The 22,072-nt window shown below is 39.6% G+C and overlaps 1 protein-coding gene across 2 annotated transcripts in view; it reads left to right on the top strand.

Annotated features, from left to right (window-relative positions):
* The first annotated feature begins 2,066 nt into the window (after positions 1-2,066).
* LOC117912870 (isopentenyl phosphate kinase) overlaps positions 2,067-22,072 on the top strand; it is a 42,762-nt gene continuing 22,756 nt past the window's right edge. Inside the window, exons 1-4 of one of the 2 annotated variants that reach the window (XM_034827640.1) lie at positions 2,067-2,328; positions 3,194-3,424; positions 3,790-3,887; positions 4,279-4,321. In XM_034827640.1, the coding sequence (XP_034683531.1) occupies positions 2,244-2,328; positions 3,194-3,424; positions 3,790-3,887; positions 4,279-4,321 (457 nt within the window). In that variant the 5' untranslated portion in view covers positions 2,067-2,243. Of the gene's footprint in view, positions 2,329-3,188; positions 3,425-3,789; positions 3,888-4,278; positions 4,322-22,072 lie in introns of both variants that reach the window. The other variant, XM_034827648.1, reaches the window with a different exon arrangement.

The following is a 22,072-nucleotide window of genomic DNA, read 5'->3' on the forward strand; positions in this document are numbered from 1 at the left end:
ACAATACTCAAGTAGCAAGCTGAGATGATGAAGAACAATGATAATGAGGAGGAATGAATAAGAAATGTGCAATGTAACCATACTTGAAGTGCTCATTTGCTCCCTAAAGATCCATAAACTTTCCACTACTCTTCTTGCTACTCACAGCTCGCCTCTTGTAGGTCTTTTCTTTGCTTCTTCTCGCTACTCAAATCAAAATACCTAGCTCACCCTTGGGTGCTCCTCAATGGTGATAGGAAAAGCTAAAATAAAATCTCTTAAAATGCAATAAAATAATAGTAATAAAAAAGACAAATGTTCATTGGTCCAAAAAGAGATGTCTACATTATCCTACAATTTTGGTTCCTAAATAGTCCATGCCGAGAATCCAAATGGATGCAAAGCCCTAACACCCAAAACACAATCTTTCATTTTTGATATAACTAATGAAAATTAAACATGATTTATATTCTCATTGGATCACTCATAAAAGTTTATCAAAACACGTCCCTATAGAATTAATATTAATATCAATTAATTAAAGAATTTAAATTATTAATTATATCTTACTTAATTTATAATTTATTTTCTTAAAATTTTAAAAATATATTTGTGTGTATAGGAAAAAGAATAAAGTTATGACTCATAATATATCAATTTTGATCTATTATTTTTTTTAATGATTAAATCTATTTTTTAAGTTCCTAATTATTTTTTAAAAATGGTTAAAACCCATTAATAAATTCAATACAAGTGTCACTTGATTAATTTGAAGTTCATTTTTATAGTGAGAAAATTTATAAAAATATAATTATGTGTAGAAAAAAAATAATAGAGCCATTATGAAACCATTTTTTTAAATAAATTTTTGGTATTAATATGTTTATTATTTTGAGCTTCAATTTTTTTTTTTTTAAATTATTGAACTTATTTTTGAATCAAATATATTAAATTTTGTTTGTCTAGTAAAAAAAAAAAAAAGAAAATAATGATTTTATATAAAAGAGAAATAATATAATAATTTTAAACCAATTTTTTCCATAAAATTTTAGTATTTATTAGGTCATTATTTGAGTTTTAAGTTATTTTTAAAAATTGCTAAACTTGTTAATGAATCCAACGCATTAAGTTTTTGTTTAATGTGAAAATTATTTGCCTAGTGATAAAAATCGGAAAATAAGGATTCTATTTAAAAGAGAAACAATAAAGTCGTTTTAAACAAAATTTTGTTCATAAATTTTTGCTATTAATTTCTTCATTGTTTGAGTTTTAAATTGTTTTTCAAAACAATTATACTCATTAATGAATCTAACAAATTAACTTTTGTTTAATTTGAAATTCATTTTCCTAGTGAAAAAAACTGAAAGACAGGGATTTTATGTAAAATAGAAACAATATAGTCAATCAAGATCAATTTTTGTCCATAAATTTATGGTATTAATCGGTTTACTCTTTGAGTTTTAAATTATTTTAAAAAATTATTAAATTTGTTAATGAATTCGATTGATTAAATTTTACTTAATTTGAAATTTATATATATATATATATATATATATATATATATATATATATATATCTTATTAATGTTATTGAATTCTATGACTTTTATATATAAAGTATAATTTGATTTTAAATTTATTTACTTAATAAAATTTTTTAGAGAAGTTAAAAAAAATTCAAAAAAATATATGTAGTTTAAAAGAAAATCGTATTTTAAGATTTCCAGTGTCAATAGTAGTTTATGGAGAGAAAGAATAATATCATATTCAGTTTTATTTGTTTTTCTTTTGTTTTTAAAAATGAGTGAAAATAACCTCTATTTGTTTTCTAAAAACTTTTCTATATTTCATTTTGTTTTTAAAAATTGTTTTTAAAAATATAAAACCATCTTTAAGTCGCATGGTTAAATAGAATCTTAGTTTTTTTAAGACGGTTTAGAATCTTTAATTTTTTTTAATACTGTTTTAAAAAATTATTATGATTTCAAAATATGCGTGAAAAAGAGTAGCAGTTACTATTATTTTATTTCATTTTATTTTTAAACAGAAAATAATTGTGCACAAGTGTATCCACCCGAATCCTTTAGAAGTTGTGCGGGAGTACCAAAATTCCTGGATTCCAAACACAAATATCAGGGGCTAGAGAAATACATCCAGAAGCCTGGAGAAGCTGCGGTGGTTTGAGGTGGGTTTTTAGTTATATTATAAAGCGCTGTTCTCAGCCTCCAAGGACTAAGCATCTGAGAAAGCCAGAAAGCTCGAAAAATGGATGATGGCATCTCCCACAACAACAACAACAGCAACCAAATTCTTTGCCCAATCAAACCGATTCGGTGCATCGTTAAGCTTGGTCTGTTTAATCTCATGCGCCCTCCTTCAATTAGTCACTCCTATTTCTCTGTATATAATTTCATCAGATTTCAGTCAATCTGCATCCTATGCTTAGATTTTTTTATTTTTTATTTTTTATTTTTTATTTTTATTTTATCATTACTTCCATATTGCTGATCAAACTCTAACTGAACATCTAGCACTTTCCATGTTTTCCCTTCAACTAGCTGGAAACACTTCTTGATTGGTTTTACGTAGTAGGGCACAAGAATTGTGAGCTCAGTGAGTTTGTATTTTAGTTTCTTAATTGACCCCTTTGGCTTTTTTTTTTTTTTCCTTTTGTTTTCCTTTGAAGTATGAATTGCCTTCATCAATCATAGAAAGGATAGCTTCGGTTTTAGGTTTTTACAATTAAGTTTATCCGTACATTATATTAATTACAAGCCATAAAAGTTATACCCAGGTTTTAATTTTGTTTGTTTGGTGAGAATCTCGATGGAGTTGATGCAGCATGAGTCAACAGATTCTGATATTAAAGTTGAAACGAATTGATTGTAATTTTGCAATTTGCTATCCAGATGTCGTCGTATGGTTTCAGAGAAAAAGAAGGAAAGCAAAAGTTAAGCTTAAATCTTTAGTTTTAGTTGTTGGGAAATCAAGGGAGCTTAAACTTCCACTCAATGGTGACTTAATTAAGTCAAGTTTTTCACTTTTCTAAAAACTGAGACAACTTTTTTTAAGGTCCAAAAGGAGGGTAGATGGTTTTGAGCATGATTTGTTAACTGGAATAATTATATAACCTGGAAAAGAGATGAAAAAGTAAATGTAAAAAAATTTCTTGATATATGCAGATTAGTTATACAAGCCTTTTTTCTGTAGTCCAGGAGGTGCAGCAATTACCTGCAAAAATGAAATAGAGAAGATGAATGAAGAAAGTCTTGAGAAAGTTTCATCACAGCTGAGACAGGCAATGATTTCAGGGCTTTCTTCTGTGAAGATTTGTGGGATGGATTGGAGCAAGCGACCTGGAAACTCTGAAGCTTCACCTACTGTGGATGATTTTAGTGATCAATCATTGTTGGACTCCGACAGATTTATTGTTGTTCATGGAGCAGGTCAGTTAGTTTTGGTATGAGCTAGAAAGTCTCTTCTGATCAACAACATTGGAGATGTTGAATTTGAATTTGAATTTGGGCTATTAGCTTATGGTTTTTCTTTTCCTCTTTGTATGAGTTAGGACTGGCAACTTAACTAATTTTTTAGAAAACATGAACATTGGCATTTTCTATGTGAGATGTTTGTCTTCTATTGGTGCTTTTTGTGTTCCTAAGAAAACAATGGGAGCAATGTAAGCTATTAGCCTCTCTCTGATTTAAGAGCTAATAATCAAGTGATTCTCATGGTTCTTTTTCTTCCCCCCCTTCCCCCCCTGTTTTTCAAATGTCTAATGATTCAATTTATACTTCTGTTACTGGTTCAGGTTCTTTTGGGCACTTTCAGGCTAGCAAATCTGGAGTTCATAAAGGAGGATTGAACCAACCTCTTGTCAAGGCTGGGTTTGTTGCGACACGCATTTCTGTAAGATTTCTGCTTGGTCCTTTAGTTCTTCCTGATGTTCTTTTCTTTATTTTTCAGGAATATACCAAAATTTTATGCTCCTGTAGATGTTTGGATGTTTCATGGTTTAGGAGAAAAGAATGGGATAAACTAATGGTGATGTTAGAAAGTGGGTCAAATATGGAATTTTGTTTTCATTTATTGGACTCTGAATTTTGGAAATCAGACACCTGAGTGTATTATTCTACTGGCATTATTTCATCCAGTCAAGGTCTTAGGTTAATTTATTTCAGATGCTATTATTCTTCATCAATCGAGTTTTAGTCGGTCACGTGGTTCTCACATATAACTGTTGGAATTGGGATCTTATTCTGGCCCATATTCATCTTTTTATTTGTTTCTGCTATTTCAGGTTACAACACTCAATCTTGAAATTGTTAGAGCACTGGCTAGAGGTATTAATCTAGATATTAAATGAAACTATTATTAAAACATTATGTTATCTGATTGTACATTGTAGCACTTCTTCCCTGGGCAAGTATGCTTAACAGGGCAAGTTGATCTCTGTCTCTGAAAAAGTGCTAGAAATGCTATAAGTATGGTTTTATTCCTCAAACTACCACTGCCAAATTAATCTAGCTATTAAAGATTAAGATCAACTTGCACAATTAATTGGGAAAATAAACTTGAGGTTCAAACACATGATCTTCCAATATTAAAGATCAAAATCAACTTGCTCAAAAAACATAAGCTTCAAACACCCTCCGACTAAACTTAGCTTTGACACCATGTTGGATACCAATTTTTCTAAAAGCTTAAGCTATTAGGATTTGATACATTAGCTCTCCAACAGTCTAGACATTAAAATACAACTTTTTTTTTTGATGAATAAAAATGTAGGTATTCTTGCTTTTGAAGATTTTGAACTAACATACCACACGATTTTATGCTCTTTCATGTACATATTTTTGGAGTGGGTGAGGGTATATATAGAGTCAATTTCTTTGTCCCTTTTAGATTTCATAGATTGGATGGGCTATAAGTGAAGCGGGGGTGTTGGTTTTTTTGTCTATCCCTCCTTTTTTTGGCCTTGTATACATTGTGTATCTTTAGGGGTTATTTATTTTATTTTTTGATAGATAAAAAGGAAGTTATATTAAAAAGGGCCGCCAAAATAGTAGCCCAAGGTATACAAGATGTACACAACTACCACCAACCACCCCCACAAAAAACCAAAGTTACAAAAAAAAAAAAGAAAAAAAAAAAAAGAAAGGAACAAAACCAACCCATCCTCACCAAGGACCCAACCAATCTAGAAAGCTCACAAGAGTTAGAGGAACATCATCTATACACCCCTTTGCTTCCAACGAAAGACAATAAACAAAAGAACTTTTTAGCCTTTGGATTGAGAGCACTTTCCCCTCAAAGGCAATTTTATTTTTTGCCTTCCAAACTATCCAAAACAAGCATAATGGTCCTGCTTTCCACACCTTCTTGCGCTTCTTGTACACAAATGACACATGCCACCCCAATAGGGTTTCTTTAATCGACGATGGTAGGACCCAAGACACCCTAAAAAGGGCAAATAGTAACTCCCACATGACTCTTGTCTTTACACAATGGACAAGGAGATGGTTTATGGATTCTTCCTTTACATGACATGAAAAACATCTATTCGCTAAAGACCACCCCCTTTTCTGGACTTGATCCAAAGCCAAGGTTTTTCCCCAAGTTGCCTCCTAAGTGAAGAAACTGACTCTAGGATGCACCCACTCCTTCCATATGTTGCTCCAAGGAAAAGAAATTGAAGTCCTCGGCTCCAAGGCCATATAGAGCGACTTCACAATATACTTCCCATTCTTAGTCTTTCCAAAGCACCCTATCTTCCTTGTCTCTGTGTACCCTCATCCTATTCAAGCATGAAAGAAACCTCTTCACACTTCCCACTTCCCAATTCCTAATCATTGAGGGGTCTAGAGAAAGACGGGCTCCAACCCCCCTCCCCAGGGACAGAAGAATCCCACAGATCCTCCACCCTCACATCCTTAGAACTTGCTAAGACAAATAATGACAGAAAAGAGTCACACAACGGACCATTCCCACACCACTTGTCCTCCCAAAATTTAACCCTTTGTCCATTACACACAGTGAGGGAGATTCTACCACTCACAAGCTCCCACTTCTTCCTTATAGCTTTCCAAACCTCGACACCAAACCCCTCCCTCACCTTCCTAGAACACCACCCCCTCCTTCTTCCCCATGCTTCCCACTGAGAACATGCTTCTAGAGGGCCCCCTTTTCATTCGTATAACGCTAATTCCACTTGCTCAGAAGAGCCTTATTGAGTGTGGAAAGATGTTTCACTCCTAAGCCCCCCTTTCCTCTTGTCAAAGCAAACTGTATCCCATTGCACTAGATGTGTTTTCTGCTTAACAACCCCACCGCCTCAAAGAAAGTCCCTCTGAATCTGCTCCGATTTCAATCAAACCATCCTTGGGATGCACAACAAGGACATAAAATAAATGGTCAAACTGGACAAGGTGCTTCGAATGAGTGTATTTCTCCCTCATTTGGAGATGTATTTGTTGAGTTGTAAATAGAAGAGGAGAATTATTTTCCTATTATGTTACTTTCCTATTTCTGTAAATAAATAGTTTTATTAGTTTCCTATTTCTGTAAATAGATAGTTTTATGATTTAGGAATAAGTTAGTTTCCTATTATGTCTCTTGTTTCCTATTTCTTCTCTTGTAATCTCCCATATAAACTATGTGTATAGTCAATCTAATAGATATAACTTATTATTTTTCATCCCATATTTTGTGTCATGGTATCAGAGCTGTAGGTTTTTAAGACTTGGGCATCATTTTGGCCTTCATAGCCATTTTTCTGGCCTTCATAGTTGGATTTTTTTTTATTCACGTGTTCTTTTACCAGCCTTCATTGCTGTTGTTTTTTTTTGTTTTTTGTTTTTGTTTTTTTTTTTTTTTTTTTTTTTTTTTGTGTTTCGCGATCTGCCTTAATTCCCAAGAGATCGGTTTTTTTTTTTTTTGTGGAATATGTCGGAGGTTACAGAGACGACTACTACAACACAATCGGAGGAGATTGTTTGATCTCAACGACCCGGGGAATTGCAAAACATTCAGGCTGTGTATAGGTTGGATGGAAAAAATTACCTTAAATGGTCTCAACTTGTTTGCACTATGTTGAAAGGGAAAGGGAAGATCAACCATCTTATGGGTACAGGACTGAAACCAGGAGATCCCTGTTTTGAAGCATGGGATGAAGAAGATTCTATGATTATGGCGTGACTGTGGAATTCTATGACTCCTGAGATTAGCGACACATGTATGTTCTTGGCTACGGCTAAGGATATTTGGGACGCAATCCAACAGACGTATTCAAAAGCTAGAGATGCGGCTCAAGTATATGAGGTTAAGGTGAAGACGATTGCTGCAAAACAGGGAAGTAAAACAGTTACTGAATATGCCAATCAATTGAAAGCTTTGTGGCAAGAACTTGATCATTATAGGGTGATAGAAACCAAATGTCCTGAGGATGCCGCTGTTCTAAAGGATTTCATTGAACAAGATAGAGTCTATGATTTTCTTGTTGGGCTTAACCCCTAATTTGATCAAGTGAGAATCTAGATTCTTGGCAAGCAAGAGGTTCCATGCTTTAATGAGGTGGTGGCACTGATTTGAGGCAAGGAAAGCTGAAAGAGTGTTATGCTTGAACCACAAACCTTGAATGGATCAATCCTAGTTGCAAAAATAGAATATTCAGAGCAAGGAAAGAATGATCTGCCTAAACACTTAGGTAGAGACAATCAGTGGAAGGAGAACAAGGACAATCTCTGGTGTACCTTTTGCAAGAAACCAAACCACACAAAAGAGAAGTGTTGGAAGTTGAATGGTAAACCACCAAGTCATGAATGGGGAAACCGTGGAGGGCAACAAAGGCCTCAAGCAAACATGGTAGAGCAGCCCAAAAAACTGAGGAAAATTCAGCAACAGGCGGGTTCAATAGTGAAGAAATGGAGAAGCTGAGAAGCTTGTTGGGATCCCTTAACAAACCTACTGGAACTTGTTCTTTGGCTCTTTCAGGTACACCTTCACTCTCTTTTTGCATAAATGCCTTACACAGGTTTATGATGACTCTTGGATAATAGACTCCGGTGCCATAGACCATATGACCTCCAAATCTCAACTTTTCCATACCTATACCCCAAGCCCAAGTAACAAGAAAATTGTAGTGGCCAATGACTCTTTAGCTACCGTTGCAGGTTTTGGAGACATATACATCACACCTACCCTTATTCTTAAAAATGTCCTCCATGTACCAAAATTGTTGGCCAACCTTATTTCCATTCAAAAGATTACCCATGATCTTAAATGTTATGCTATTTTTTTCCCTTTTTATTGTGTTTTTCAGGAACAAGGCTCGGGGAGGAGGATTGGACTTGCTAAGGAAAGGAGCGGTCTTTACCACCTTGAATCATCTCAAAAAACTAGTAATAATTTGTTGTTGTCTTTTCTCAATTCTTCAAATAAAGATACCATTTGGTTGTATCACCTACGTCTAGGTCATCCATTTTTTAGGGTTTTAAAGGTCATGTTTCCTCATTTGTTCCAAGGATTAGATATTTTTGAATTTCATTGCGAAACTTGTGAATTGACAAAAAATACTTGTGTATCTTTTCCTATTAGCAATAAAAGAAGTTCTCATCCTTTTCATTTGATTCATAGTGACATATGGGGTCCTTTGACTATACTTAATGTTTTTGGGGCTCGTTGGTTTGTATCTTTAATTGATGATTGCACTCGGGTTACATGGATCTTTCTTCTTAAACAAAAATTTGATGTTAACATTGTTATATCTAATTTTCACTCAATGGTTCAAAACCAATTTGGGGTTAAAATAAAAAGCTTTAGAACAGACAATGCTAGAGATTACTTCAACCAGATTTTGTCACCCTATTTTCAATCACACGGCATTCTCCATGACTCATCATGTGTTAATACACCCCAACAAAAGAGGGTAGCCGAGAGGAAAAATGGGCATTTACTCAACACAACCCGAGCCTTACTCTTTCAAGGGAATGTTCCTAAGTCCTATTGGGGGGAAGCTGTTCTTACCGCCACATACATGATAAATAAAATTCCCTCACGAGTGTTAGACAACAAAAGCCCCACAGAGATACTTAAGAGTTTCTATCCACACTTCAGAACCTCAAATGGGCTCTCTCCTAGGGTATTTGGGTGCACTGCATTTGTTCATGTCCACAGCCAACATAGAGACAAGCTAGACCCCCGAGCCATAAAATATGTCTTCCTTGGTTACTCATCCACTCAAAAAGGATACAAGTGTTACAATCCCTCAGCCAGAAAATTTTACATCTCTGCAGATGCTACCTTCACAAAAAATAAACATTTTTTCCCCAAGTCCTCTCTTCAGAGGGAGATTTCAATGATGGAAGATAGTCCTTATGAGTCCTTTGAACCTCTTGATCTTTCTCATGTCTCAACCCATGGTGATGAAGAACCTGAGTCATCTGATTCAATCACACCCGAGTCACCCAATTTTACCATTGAATTCGTGTCATCCCCTGTTCCAGCCAGTGTTACTCGCAATTTTCCACAATTTCCTAAGGTGTATTAAAGGAAAAAGGGCATTCCAGAACAAAAGCGTGTCCAAGAATCCAACTCAGACCCTGGGAATGAAATCACGGTAAGATTAGACCCACCTTTACATACACAACCTGGTGAAACTTCCACTAACTCAATAGACAACCTAGACCTAGACCTTCCCATTGTTGTCAGAAAAGGCATCAGAGAATGCACTAACTGACCACTCTATCCACTATCACACTATGCGTCTCTTAAACATCTATCACCAGCCCACAAGAATTTTATTGTGAGTCTAAACACCACTATCATCCCTAACACTGTTTCTGAGGCATTGACAAAAAGGGAATGGAATGATGCTATGAGAGAGGAGATGAGTGTATTAGAAAAAAATAGAACATGGGAGATTGTTGAAAGATTGAAAGGGAAAAACATTGTTGATTGCAAGTGGATTTTCACACTGAAATATAAGACTGATGAATCTCTTGAGAGACATAAAACAAGATTGGTAGCTAAAGGGTACACTCAAACTTATGGAGTTGATTATCAGGAGACTTTTGCTCCAGTTGCAAAAATCAATACTATAAGAATCTTGCTGTCACTGGCTGCCCACTACAATTGACAACTCCTATAGTATGATGTTAAGAATGCATTTCTTTATGGTGATTTAGATGAAGAGATTTACATGAACATTCCATCGGGATTTGAGGGAAACACAGGTAACAAGGTGTGCAAGCTGAAAAAGGCCCTTTATGGGCTAAAACAATCTCTTAGGGCTTGGTTTGGGAGATTTGCATTAGTCATGAAAGAGTCTGGGAACAAATAAAGCCAAGGTGACCACACTCTCTTCATTAAGAACTCGGCTGCAGGGGGAGTAACTGCTCTTCTAGTCTATGTTGACGACATCATAGTGACTGGAAATGATGAGAGATAAAAGTATGAAGTGAAGTAGAGATTAGCAACATAGTTTGAGATAAAGGAACTAGGAAAACTGAAGTACTTCCTCAGTATTGAGGTGACATATTCCACACAAGGGATCTTCATCTCTCAACAAAAGTATGTGACTGATTTATTGGCATAAACATGGAAGATTTGGTGTAAACTAATCTCTACCTCAATGGATCCAAACCACAAGTTGGGAGAAGCTAAAGAAGAACTAGGGTGGATAAAAGAATGTACTAGAGGTTGGTTGGTAAGCTCATATACCTTGCTCACACTTGGCCAGACATCGCTTACTCAATGAGCGTGATCAGTCAATTCATGCATGATCCAAGAGAACCTCATCTTCAAGCTGCTTACAGGGTGCTGCATTACTTGAAAGGCAACCCCGGGAAAGGAATTTTGTTCAAGAAGAACAATACTCTTGCTCTAGAAGCATACACCGACACTAACTATGTAGGTTCCCTAGTGGATCGAAGATCAACTACAGGGTATTGTACTTTTCTTGGAGGTAACCTGGTAATATGAAGAAGTAAAAAACAGAATGTGGTAGCAAGGTCGTCTACAGAATCAGAGTGTAGGGCCATTCTTCAAGGGTTGTGTGAACTACTTTGGCTGAAGATTATTCTAGATGATTTGAGAATCAAGTGGGATGGTCCTATGAAGCTCTATTGTGACAAGAAGTCAACTATCAATATTGCTCATAACCCTATATAACACGATAGGACAAAACATATTGAGATTGATAGGCATTTCATCAAAGAAAAATTGGAGGAAGGAGTAGTGTGTATGTCCTATGTTCCATCAGAATATCAGTTAGCTGATATCCTAACAAAATGGCTGAACAGTTCAATGTTTCACGATCTTGTATTCAAGTTAGGAATGGAAGACATCTATTTCTCAGCTTGAGGGGGAGTGTTGAGCTGTAAATAGAATAGGAGAATTATTTTCCTATTATGTTAGTTTCCTATTTCTGTAAATAGATAGTTTATTAGTTTCGTATTTATGTAAATAGATAGTTTTATGATTTAGGAATAAGTTAGTTTAGGAATAAGCTAGTTTTCTATTATGTCTCTTGTTTTTTATTTCTTCTCCTGTAATCTCCTATATAAACTGTGTGTATAGTCAATCTAATAGACAAAACTTATTATTTTTCATCCCATATTTCGTGTCAGTATTTTCTCTTCCACATGGTCAATTTTCTTTGAAACCTTTCTTCCAAACCATCCCAAACTGCTATAGACTTAGATGGGGCACCCAATGGGAGACTTAGATAAGAGGAAGGAAGCTCACCCACCTTACAACCTAGCTTAGGAACCAACTCCTCAATATTGTTCATCTCTCCCACTGGAATTAACTCACTTTTATCCAAATTTATTTTCAACCTTGATATGACCTCAGACCACATTAACAACTAGCTTAGATATGTCATCTGCTCCTTAGAGGCTTCACAAAAGACTAAGGTGTCATATGCAAATAACAAATGAGAAATATTCACCCTTTCTCCACTCTTACCCCTTGCTTGTTAGCCCTTTAAGAAGTCCCCATTGATTGCTCTTTTTATCAAACAATTGAGTGCCTCCATATCCACAACAAATAAGTAAGGTGAGAGGGGATCCCCTTGTCTTAAGCCTCTAGGGCTTTGAAAGAAACCAGTTGGAGTGCCGCTGACCAAAATAGAGAAGCTTGTTGTAAATATGCACCTTTTCATTCATTCACCCAATCCACCTTTCACTAAAGCCCATCTTATGCAAAACCAAAAGCAAAAAAAATCCAATCCACATGATCATAATCTTTCTCTATATCAAGCTTTCATAAAATGCCACAACAATTATATTTCGAAATGGAGTCAATGACCTCATTAGCAATAAGTGAAGCATCCAAAATTTGCCTTCCCTCCATAAAAGCATTTTGAGCCTCTCATATCACTTTTCTAACCACCTTTTTGAGCTTATTGGCTAACACCTTGGCCAACCATTTATACAAATTGCCCACCAAGTTGATTGGTCTAAAATCTCTTAAATCCTCTGCACCCCCCAACCCCCTCCCCCCCATTTTCTTTAGGATTAAAACCAAAAAGGTTGCATTCAAGCTCTTCACAAAACTTTCATGATTGTGGAGCTCCCTAAAGAAACTCATTACTTCAATCTTTACAAAATCCCATGAAAATTGCCAAAAAGCCATTGGGAAACCATTTGGTCCTAGAGGTTTCTCACCACTAAGGTCCATTAAAGCCATAAACACCTCCTCCTCTAAAAAAGGCTCCTTTAACCTTGTTGACTCCTGCACCCCTAACCTCTCAAACTACAACCCATCTAAATTGGGCCTCCAATCCCCCAAATTAGAGAGCAACAGTTGGAAGGCTTGGATCACCCCATTCTTGATATCAACATCTTGTGTGATCTAAGACCCATTTATCTTGATTCTGGTCAGCAAATTCCTTTTCCTGTGGGTGTTAGCCATCCTTTGAAAGAACCTGGTATTTCTGTCCCATTCTTTCAACCACACTTCCCTTGATTTTTGTCTCCTAAAGATTTTTTCCAACAGGACCCATTTTTTAAACTCCTCCCTAACTTCATTTTTGGCATTCATCTCCTCCAAAGATAGAGAACAAGACTTGTCCTTAGAATCCCAAAAGGCCATTTGTTCCATAGCCATTGCCTTTCTGAATTGAATTTTTCCAAACACCTCTCTATTCCAGTTTTTCAGGTCCAATTTCAAAGCTTTCAACTTTGCTCCAAACGAAGCTTGTAGACGCACTAAACTTGTATCCTTTCCACCAGCTTTTCAGCAAGTCCTTGTAGCCTTATTCTTTCAACCACATAAGCTCGAATCTAAAAGAAGACGGACCCCTCCTCATCTTACCCCCATATAGAAGAATAAGGGCATGATCAGATATTGGTTTGGGGAGAGCACATTGCACAACCCCACTGAAATGACACTCCCAACCCTCGGACACGATGAAGTGATCTAGTCTTGACTTAGCTTGATTATTCAGGCTCCGCTCCAAGTAAAGGGCCTCCAAGCAATGATAAATCTTTGAACTCTACCTCAATTACCTTAGAGAACCTTCTCATGGTTGCTGATATTTACCCCCTTTGCCACGCTCACTTGGAAATTGGATCATATTAAAGTCGCCAACCACACATCATGGATCACTCCAAAGATCCTTAATTGCCCTTAGCACTTCCCAGAAGTCTTCCCTTTCCCCCCTCCTTGTAGGACCATAGACTCTTGTAAAAGTCCAACAAAATTCATCCTCATAGATTTTGAACCTACACAAGATGGAGAAATTACCCACCTCCATTCCTACCAATTGAAGCACTCTATTATCCTAAAACGCCAGAACTCCTCTCGCCGCACCCCTCAAATTCATTGCACCCTATTATAGACATTTGTCCATACCGAGGTTGTGTACTATTTGAACACTCATCTCTTGGATCTTTGTTTTCTGAAGGCACACTATATCCGCCCTTTGAGACTTAATTAAGGCTTTAATAATCTTCCATTTTTCCTTATCATTTGCCCCTCGAGCATTCCACGATAAAATTCATATATTCATTTGGATCTTGAAACATTGTCTCCACAGTAATTGATTGAGCATTCAAGTTTTCTCAACTCTCTCTCAAACCTAGGAGGGCATCTTTATTCCTCCTCCTAACACTCGCACTTTCCTTCCTTTCTTTTCTTTTTTTCATCTTATTCATCAAATTCAAAATCTCCCCCTCAAACCCCTTAGTGGGCATACCCAAAGCCTAGCTAAACTTTGCCAAATAACTTAAATTTCAACGAACTGAGTCCCATTCCTTGGCAGGTGACATACCTCCCCGTATCCCCCCTGTTGACAAAGTCCCCCCTTCTACGTCAATTACCCCCACCTCCGAAGAAGACTGTTGACTCACCATCGTCCTATCCGCTAGGATAACTCTCAATGAGTCCACAAGCGTCTCCCCAACTGCAATGGGGTTGTCCACACCCCCATCGATGTTGCTATTGACGACAACCAAGGCCCTTTCCAAAATAGAAAAAGAAGGAGAATCCCACCCCCCTAAGAAGAAAGAAGGCTGAAAGGAGTCAGCCGAGTACTTGGACACCTCTTCCAGAAGGGCTTCATTAGTTGGCGGAGAATGTCGGAGCTTTGGCGCCTTGCCTGACTTTAAATCCTGGCACGTTCCTCCCTCGAAAAACTCCTCTTCTAACCAAGTCTCCCCCACTAAGGGGCTCTCCAGAAGCCCTAGCCCCTTTTAAAGACTGGAAACCCTTAGGCCGATCCAAAACCTTAATAACAAGCCTAACAAGTGGTCTCTCAGTCTTAGCTGACCAAAGCCCGCATACCTCCCCTTCTTCCAAGGTCCCGTCCATAGAGTAAAGGTTAGCAAAGGAAAGGCTCGACCCATCATTCTCCTTCACAGTATCAAGGCCCATCACAATAAGCCCCAACCCTCCCTATAAGGTCTAAGCAGGAGCCTTGATTGATGTCCCACTTTGCCCACTAGTTAGGCTCCTCTTCCCATCTCTTCTCCAAGGACTTTCGGTAGTGTTTTTCTCATAGACGTTGGAGATCACCACAACTTTACTGCACCTCTCTCCACCCACACTCGACATGATCTCCCCTTCAGACTGTACTAACGGTTGTCCCCAACTCATGCTCTTCCCAGCATGTGCAACAATATCACCCTTGAGCTCTCCCACTTCCCTTCTTCTACTATTTATCGGTGCCACAGCTGACACCCATGGTGGAACCTCCCACCACAACTGGATCGCAATGCATGATGAACCCACAACCACCTATAGTGAGCCAGGAAAATCTCTTCCCTCTGATTTCACCAACACCCTCACCCATTCAAGATGAGAAAAACTGGCTGTATCTTCATCCACCGCCAAGAACCCTCCAAAACAGTCACCAATCTTCCTAAACACATCCCTGCTCCAAAAGTGCAGTGGGAGACCCACCAACCTAACCCTAACTTCCTTGGCGTGTACATTTTTTCGGAAGCATCCCACCCCACCTTTCCAGGTGCAGAATATTCTCCTTAAAGTGTTGAATCCCCCTGTGCAGTACCCTTTCTGCCTCATCTTTGTTCTCAAACTCGAAAAGAAAAGGTCCACCCCCAGCCTAGCAACATTCAACCCCCCTTCAGGTTCCACTGAAAGGCACCCCAACTTCTCATCAAAGCAAGCTCCGGAAGTGACCCGGAAACCTCTCCCCATTGCCCGACCAGACACCACCCAAGTTGTTCCACCCTCGCCCTTGTTTCCCACATCCCAAACTGCACCCAGACAGCCTCTCCAAAACGTCCAACCTTCACTTGGCCACCTCTGCAAAAGAAAGATTTGTTTTTGCCACAGTATCACAGCAACTCTTCTCACTCCCAGTGCCACCAGAGCCAGTAACAAGCCTTGAATCAGGTCAAGTGACAATGCCAAGGCTGCCAAGTTTCTCTGCCAAGGTAGTCCAGCCCCCAGCAAACCCCTTACCCTCCAAGAACACCAGACAAAACTTCTTCGCTTCCAAATCCCAAACTGAGCATAAAATGAATCTGCCCACCTCATTAGGTCGTTTTTCTAACCTGTACTTCCTTTCCCCATCCTCCCATCCATTCACGAGCCTCTTACCAGTATCCTCCCTGCACCAATCCTCCACACCTTCCAACAAACACTACAGACTGAGCTCTCCAAACCTTATCTGTGAAGAGAATCCTTTACTTCTCTCTAAAATAACCCCTCTTAACTTCCCTCTGCTCACCTCCACTGAAATTTCAAAGGACTTTGACTCCACAGTAAATCAGCTTTTACCACGTTTCATCTCTGCTTCAAGCATTCCTCCCAATACCATCCTCAATGGAATGCTTTTTGGTACTTTTAATGCAATTGCTTTATAAAAAAAATAAAAATGCAGCTATTCTTAAAAAATTATTTTTTATTTTATTTATTTTTGATAAGTAGCTATTCTTGAAAAATTATGTTATCTGATTGTACATTGTTGCATTTCTTCCTTGGGCAAGTAAAGTCACAGGGCAAGTTGACCATTGTCTTTGAAAAAACGCAAGGAATGCTATAAGTTTCATCTTATACATCAAACTACTGCCAAACTAAAATCCCAAAGTTGGTCATCTGATAACCAAGTCATCTGCTTGTCAGAGTTCATAAAACCTAAGACCCTTTCCTGTTTCATATTTTTTTTTTTTTTTGATAAGTAAACTGGATATGCATTAGAAAAGGCTAATCGCCACAGAGCATACAGGGAGTATACAAAACGGCAAAAGCCTCAAAAAGAGAAAAAGGACCAAAGAGAACTACCTCCCCTTAAGTGGAAGCTATCCACTCCAAAAAACCTATAAGGGAGAAAGACTCCTCACCTAAATACACTTTGGCCCAATTCCACAAATTACAGACAAAATAATTCTTTAATTTCTGAATATTCAACTCACCCCCCCTAAAGGCTAACCTATTCCTCTCATTCCAAACCGTCCAAAAAATACATAACGGAATGGATTTCCCAATCTTTTTCCTTTTCTTCCCTACGAATGAGCCCCTCCAAGAGATAAGAGTCTCCTTTACAATTTCTGGGAGGACCCACTTAACATCTATCAACCCAAAAATAATGTCCCATAAGGCTCTAGTCACTATACAGTGTAAAAGAATATGATTTACATTCTCTTCTGCACAACCACACAAAAAACAACAGTTTGGGAGTTGCACCCCTCTTATCTGTAGTCTATCCAGAGTAAGCACCTTCCCCCACGTAGCCTCCCAAGCAAAAAAACATACTTTAGTTGGCACCCTATCCACCCATATTCTCCTTGCGGGAAATATTGTGGCATTAGGCTTGTCTAGCAGCCTGTACGCTTCTTTGACTTTGAACAAACCCTTTCTTCCCTGTCTCCACATAACTGAATCATCCTCCATGGAGGGCCTATGACCCCTCAAAGTATGAAGCAGCTCCCCAACCATATCCAACTCCCAATCATTGAAGGCCCTCACAAAGACAAGATTCCAATCTCCTTGACCCGAATCCTGATCCCACATCTCCTCAATCGTAGCATCTCTATTCACAGCAAGGACAAAAAGATGATTGAAGCATTGGGACAACGGAGTGTCAGTGCACCAACTATCTTTCCAAAATTTGATTTTGGAGCCCTTCCCAACTATAAAAGCCAAGTTCTCCCAGCACCAATCCGCTTCTTTCATAATCTCCTTCCAGACCCCTACTCCAACCACCCCAATAGCCCTCTTTGACCTCCAACCTAAACCTCTGCCCATATTTCGAAATGATCACTTGTTTCCAAGATTATCCTTTCACAAGCAAACCGCCAAATCCACTTGCCCAGCAGAGCTCTATTCAAAGTGGCTATTCTCCTTATTCCTAGCCCTCCCTTGTGTTTTTCTGTGCAGACCGCATCCCATTTAACCAAGTGGACTTTTCCCTCCAAGTTTCCTCCCCCCCATAGGAAATCTCTTTGGGTTTTCTCCACTCTCTTAGCAACAGACTTCGGCATTCGGAAAATAGACATTTGGTAAAATGGCATGCTAGCCAAGGTACTTTTTATGAGAGTGATCCTCCCCCCTTTGGAGATGTACTGTCTTTTCCACAGCGCAAGTCTCCTCCTGACCCTCTCTTCCACTCCATCCCACATAAAAGAGGCCCTAGAGGGAACCCCTAGGGGAAGGCCCAAATACTGAGAGGGCAAAGACCCCACCCTGCACCCTAACTCAGCTGCCAACTCAAGAATATCCTCCACTTCTCCAACTGGAATAATTTCGCTTTGGCTAGATTGATTCGAAGACCCGAAGCCGCTTCAAACCAAAAAAGTATCCAGCTTAGGTGAGAAACTTGCTCTTTGTTTGCCTCACAAAACACAATCGTGTCATCAGCAAAGAATAGGTGGGAAATATTCAAGGAGGTTCTACTACCACCCCGAATGTTGCATCCTGAAAGATATCCCCCTCCACCGCTCTCCGGATAAGGACGTCCAGAACTTCCATTCCCATAACAAAGAGGTAAGGAGATAGAGGATCCCCTTGTCGAAGCCCTCTATACTAGGGAAAACCCAGCTGGCACTCCATTGACAAGAATAGAGAATTTGGCAGAGGACACGCAGCTCCACATCCATCCCACCACCTTGATCCCAAATCCCATTTTTGAAGGACTTTCATTAAGAAATTCCAATTGATACTGTCATAAGCTTTTTCTATATCCAATTTGCAAATAAGGCCCTTTTCTTTCTCTTCTGCCACGAATCTATCACCTCATTAGCAATTAAGGACGCATCCAAAATTTGTCTTCCCATTACAAAGGCATTCTGAGCAGTAGAGACCACCTTGCCAATCACTTTTTTGAGCCTATTAGCTAAGACTTTAGCCAAGAGTTTATAGAGCCCCCCAACAGGCTAATAGGCCTAAAGTCTCCAAGATCCTCAGCCCCGCTTTTCTTAGGTATTAACACCAGGAAAGTGTTATTAAGGCTCCTAACAAAGGAATTATGCTCATGAAATTCTTTAAACATCTCCATGATCTCCTCTTTGGCAAAATCCCAAGCATTTTGCCAAAAGGCTACAGTAAAACCATCCGGGCCTGGGGCTTTGTCCCCATTCATCTCCATCAGCGCCGAGTGAAATCTCAGTCTCTGCAAATGGGATTTCCAGACTCTCTGCTTCTTGCTGGCTGATGCAACCCACCTGAACTCTACCAATATCCGCCTGCCAGCCCATATCTTCAGTGGAGCAACTGCTGAAACGAATTCACCACTCCTTCTCTCACCTCTTGCTCTCTACTAGCCACTCCCCATTAACCTTAATTCTGTCCATAGCGTTGGTTCTTCGATGGGCACTTGCCATTCTATGGAAAAACCCCGTATTTCTATCCCCCTCCCTTAACCAAATCTCCCTTGAATGCTGTCTCCAATGTGCTTCCTCCAACAGGACCTATTTCTTAAAGGAATCTTTAGCTTCCTTTTTTAACTCAGCTTCCTCCACAGTCAAGATTCTCTGATTTTCCACCCGATCCCAAAAATCTACTTGTTGTAAGGCTGAGCCTTTACTAGTTTCCAGCCTCCCAAAAACCTCTTTGTTCCACTCTTTCAACTTCTTTTTAATTTCTTTCATTTTAATAGCCAGCCTATAGCTAGCGCTGCCCCTGATATCAATTCCCTGCCACCAGTTTCTAACAATATCATTAAACCCCTCAACCTTCAGCCACATATTTTCGAATCTAAACGGGGTTGGACCTCTTCTTATTCCACCCCCCTCCAACACAATTGGAAAATGATCAGAAATTGGCCGAGACAACCTGCCCTGAGTGACTCCACTAAACTGATCTAACCAGCTGGGGGAAACTAGAAATCTGTCTAGTCTCGCCCACGCCTGATTATTGAGCCCCCCATTCCATGTGAACTCTCCCCCCTGAAGGGGTAGGTCCACCAGCTCAAGATCATCCACAATCTCTGCAAATCTCCGCATGGCTGAGCTGATTCTTCTTTGGCTGCTCCTTTCTTGCTGAAACAGAGTGATATTAAAGTCCCCACCGAGACACCAGGAATCCTCCCAAAGGCCTCGTATTGCCCCAAGTTCTTCCCACATACCCTCCCTTTCCACTTTGGTAAAGGGACCATACACTCCCGTAAAAACCCAAATAGCCCCATTTTCTATGGTCTTGAATCTACAAGACAAGGAAAACTGACCCTCCTCCCAATCCAGGATATCCAAAACCCGCTTGTCCCAACATATCAGAATGCCACCCGCAGTCCCTTCCGCATTTAGAGCTCTCCAGTCTAAGAATCTCCCCGAACCCAAACTTCTCACAATACCCTCCGACATCACCTGAATCTTGGTTTCCTGAATACACATTAGATCCACCCTCTATTTCCTTATATAATTCTTAATAATTTTCCTCTTAGAGCTGTCATTAGCTCCCCTCACATTCCAGCTTATAATCTTTAGCTTCATTGAGAAACTATCAACTGATTCCCTTTGCCCTGAGAAGGTCCTTTCTGCTTAATCCCCCCCTCATAATTAACAGAACATTCCAGCCTCTTTAGCTCCCTTTCAAACTTGGACTTTTCCAAAAGTTCTTTGCTGTGAATCTTCTCCCGCCTCTTTCTGATTTTAATAAGAAAATTCAATATCTCCTTTTCCAGCCCCTCCGTAGAGAATCCCAAAAATTGACTAAATCTTGCTAGGCTACATTCCTCCCATAAATCCTCTTTCTCATTTTCGGTATCTTGAGAACCAGAGACACCAGTGTTCCCCTCCTTGCCCCTAATCTTGTCTCTGGTTTTGTTGTCCTCTCCCAACTTCCAGGATTCAATTTCATTCTCCACATTCCCCTCATAAACTGTTAACCAAGATGACATGTCCCCCCTTAATTCCTCCACAACTCCCCCTGGGCGATCGAAAGACTCCCCCTCCGAAGCCCAATCAGAATTAGAAAAGAGAAGAAGAGGAGCACCCATAACCCGTTGTCCTTTAGAATGGGAAAACGGGGCATACCTTTTAGCTTCCTCTTCCAACTCTCGATCAGTCTTTGACAAGTCCTCATCCCTCTGTCCCCTTCTAGGCTCCCCTGGCATCCAGCTCGTCAAAGGATCCTCTGAAATGGGTCCTTTTCTGGATCTAAAACAGCCCAGAAGACCATCCTTCTTTAGTGGAACAGTGGGGCCCTTCCTTACCAGGCCTTCCACCTCAACTTCATGATAGCAGCCCAGGTCAGCAGCCCAATTACTTGGGCCTGCCTCTGAATCACCAGCCACCTTTGATTTGTTTTTTAACTTTTGGCCCAAAGGCCCATCTGTTTTGGACAGTCCACCCTCTTTCTGCAATTCATAAAGGCCCATACTTGGGTCACATGCAAACGACCCAGCCACTCTACCATCTGGACAGACCCCATCCCAGATTACCGGACCATGGATCAGGGTCCTGGGCCCTAGACCCGGCCCATTCTCCTGCAAAACACTCCCATCATCTGGCAGATGCAGATCCTCGTTTCCCGCGACTACCAATTCCTTCCCCACGCGCTTCCCCGCGCGTGAATGCAACTCACCCCTGACCTCAGTTCTCCTTCTATTGTCCGACCCAGAAGATAGCCGTCTCACCATCGGCCTAACCTCCCACCACAATGCCACAGTGTATACCTCTTCCTCTACCTTGATTTCTAACATACTTGGTCTAAAATCTCCTCTGATTTTGACCAATATTCTAGCCCATTGAATCTCCCCCATCGACCTTGTGCGCTCGTCAATATCTACAAATCCCCCACATTCCTCCCCTATTTTCTTCAAAACCCCCAGGCTCCAAAGCGAAATTGGAAGACCGAAGATTTTAACCCAACCTTCCTGTTCCATCTCCTCCTCGGCCCGACATCCCATCTTTGGATTCCATGGATCCAACCCTAAATGGACTCCTCCCATCAGTCTGCTCCCCGAGGAGACCACTCGGTGTGCCTCACTTAGATCTTCAAACTCCAGCAGAGCCTTACCTCGTTCCAGCATGGCCAGCCCTAGCTTGCCTTTTAGGCCCAAGACTTTGCCCAGAGACTTCCCAACCTCTCCAGATCGTCTTCCTCCCTTTTGTTGGGCCAACTCGCGACAAGACAATGCTCCAGCTTCTGTAGATTGCCCGCAATCTCCTCCTTAGAGACCTTCATCT

The sequence above is a fragment of the Vitis riparia genome, chromosome 1 (genome assembly GCF_004353265.1).
Source record: "Vitis riparia cultivar Riparia Gloire de Montpellier isolate 1030 chromosome 1, EGFV_Vit.rip_1.0, whole genome shotgun sequence".
NCBI lineage: Eukaryota > Viridiplantae > Streptophyta > Magnoliopsida > Vitales > Vitaceae > Vitis > Vitis riparia.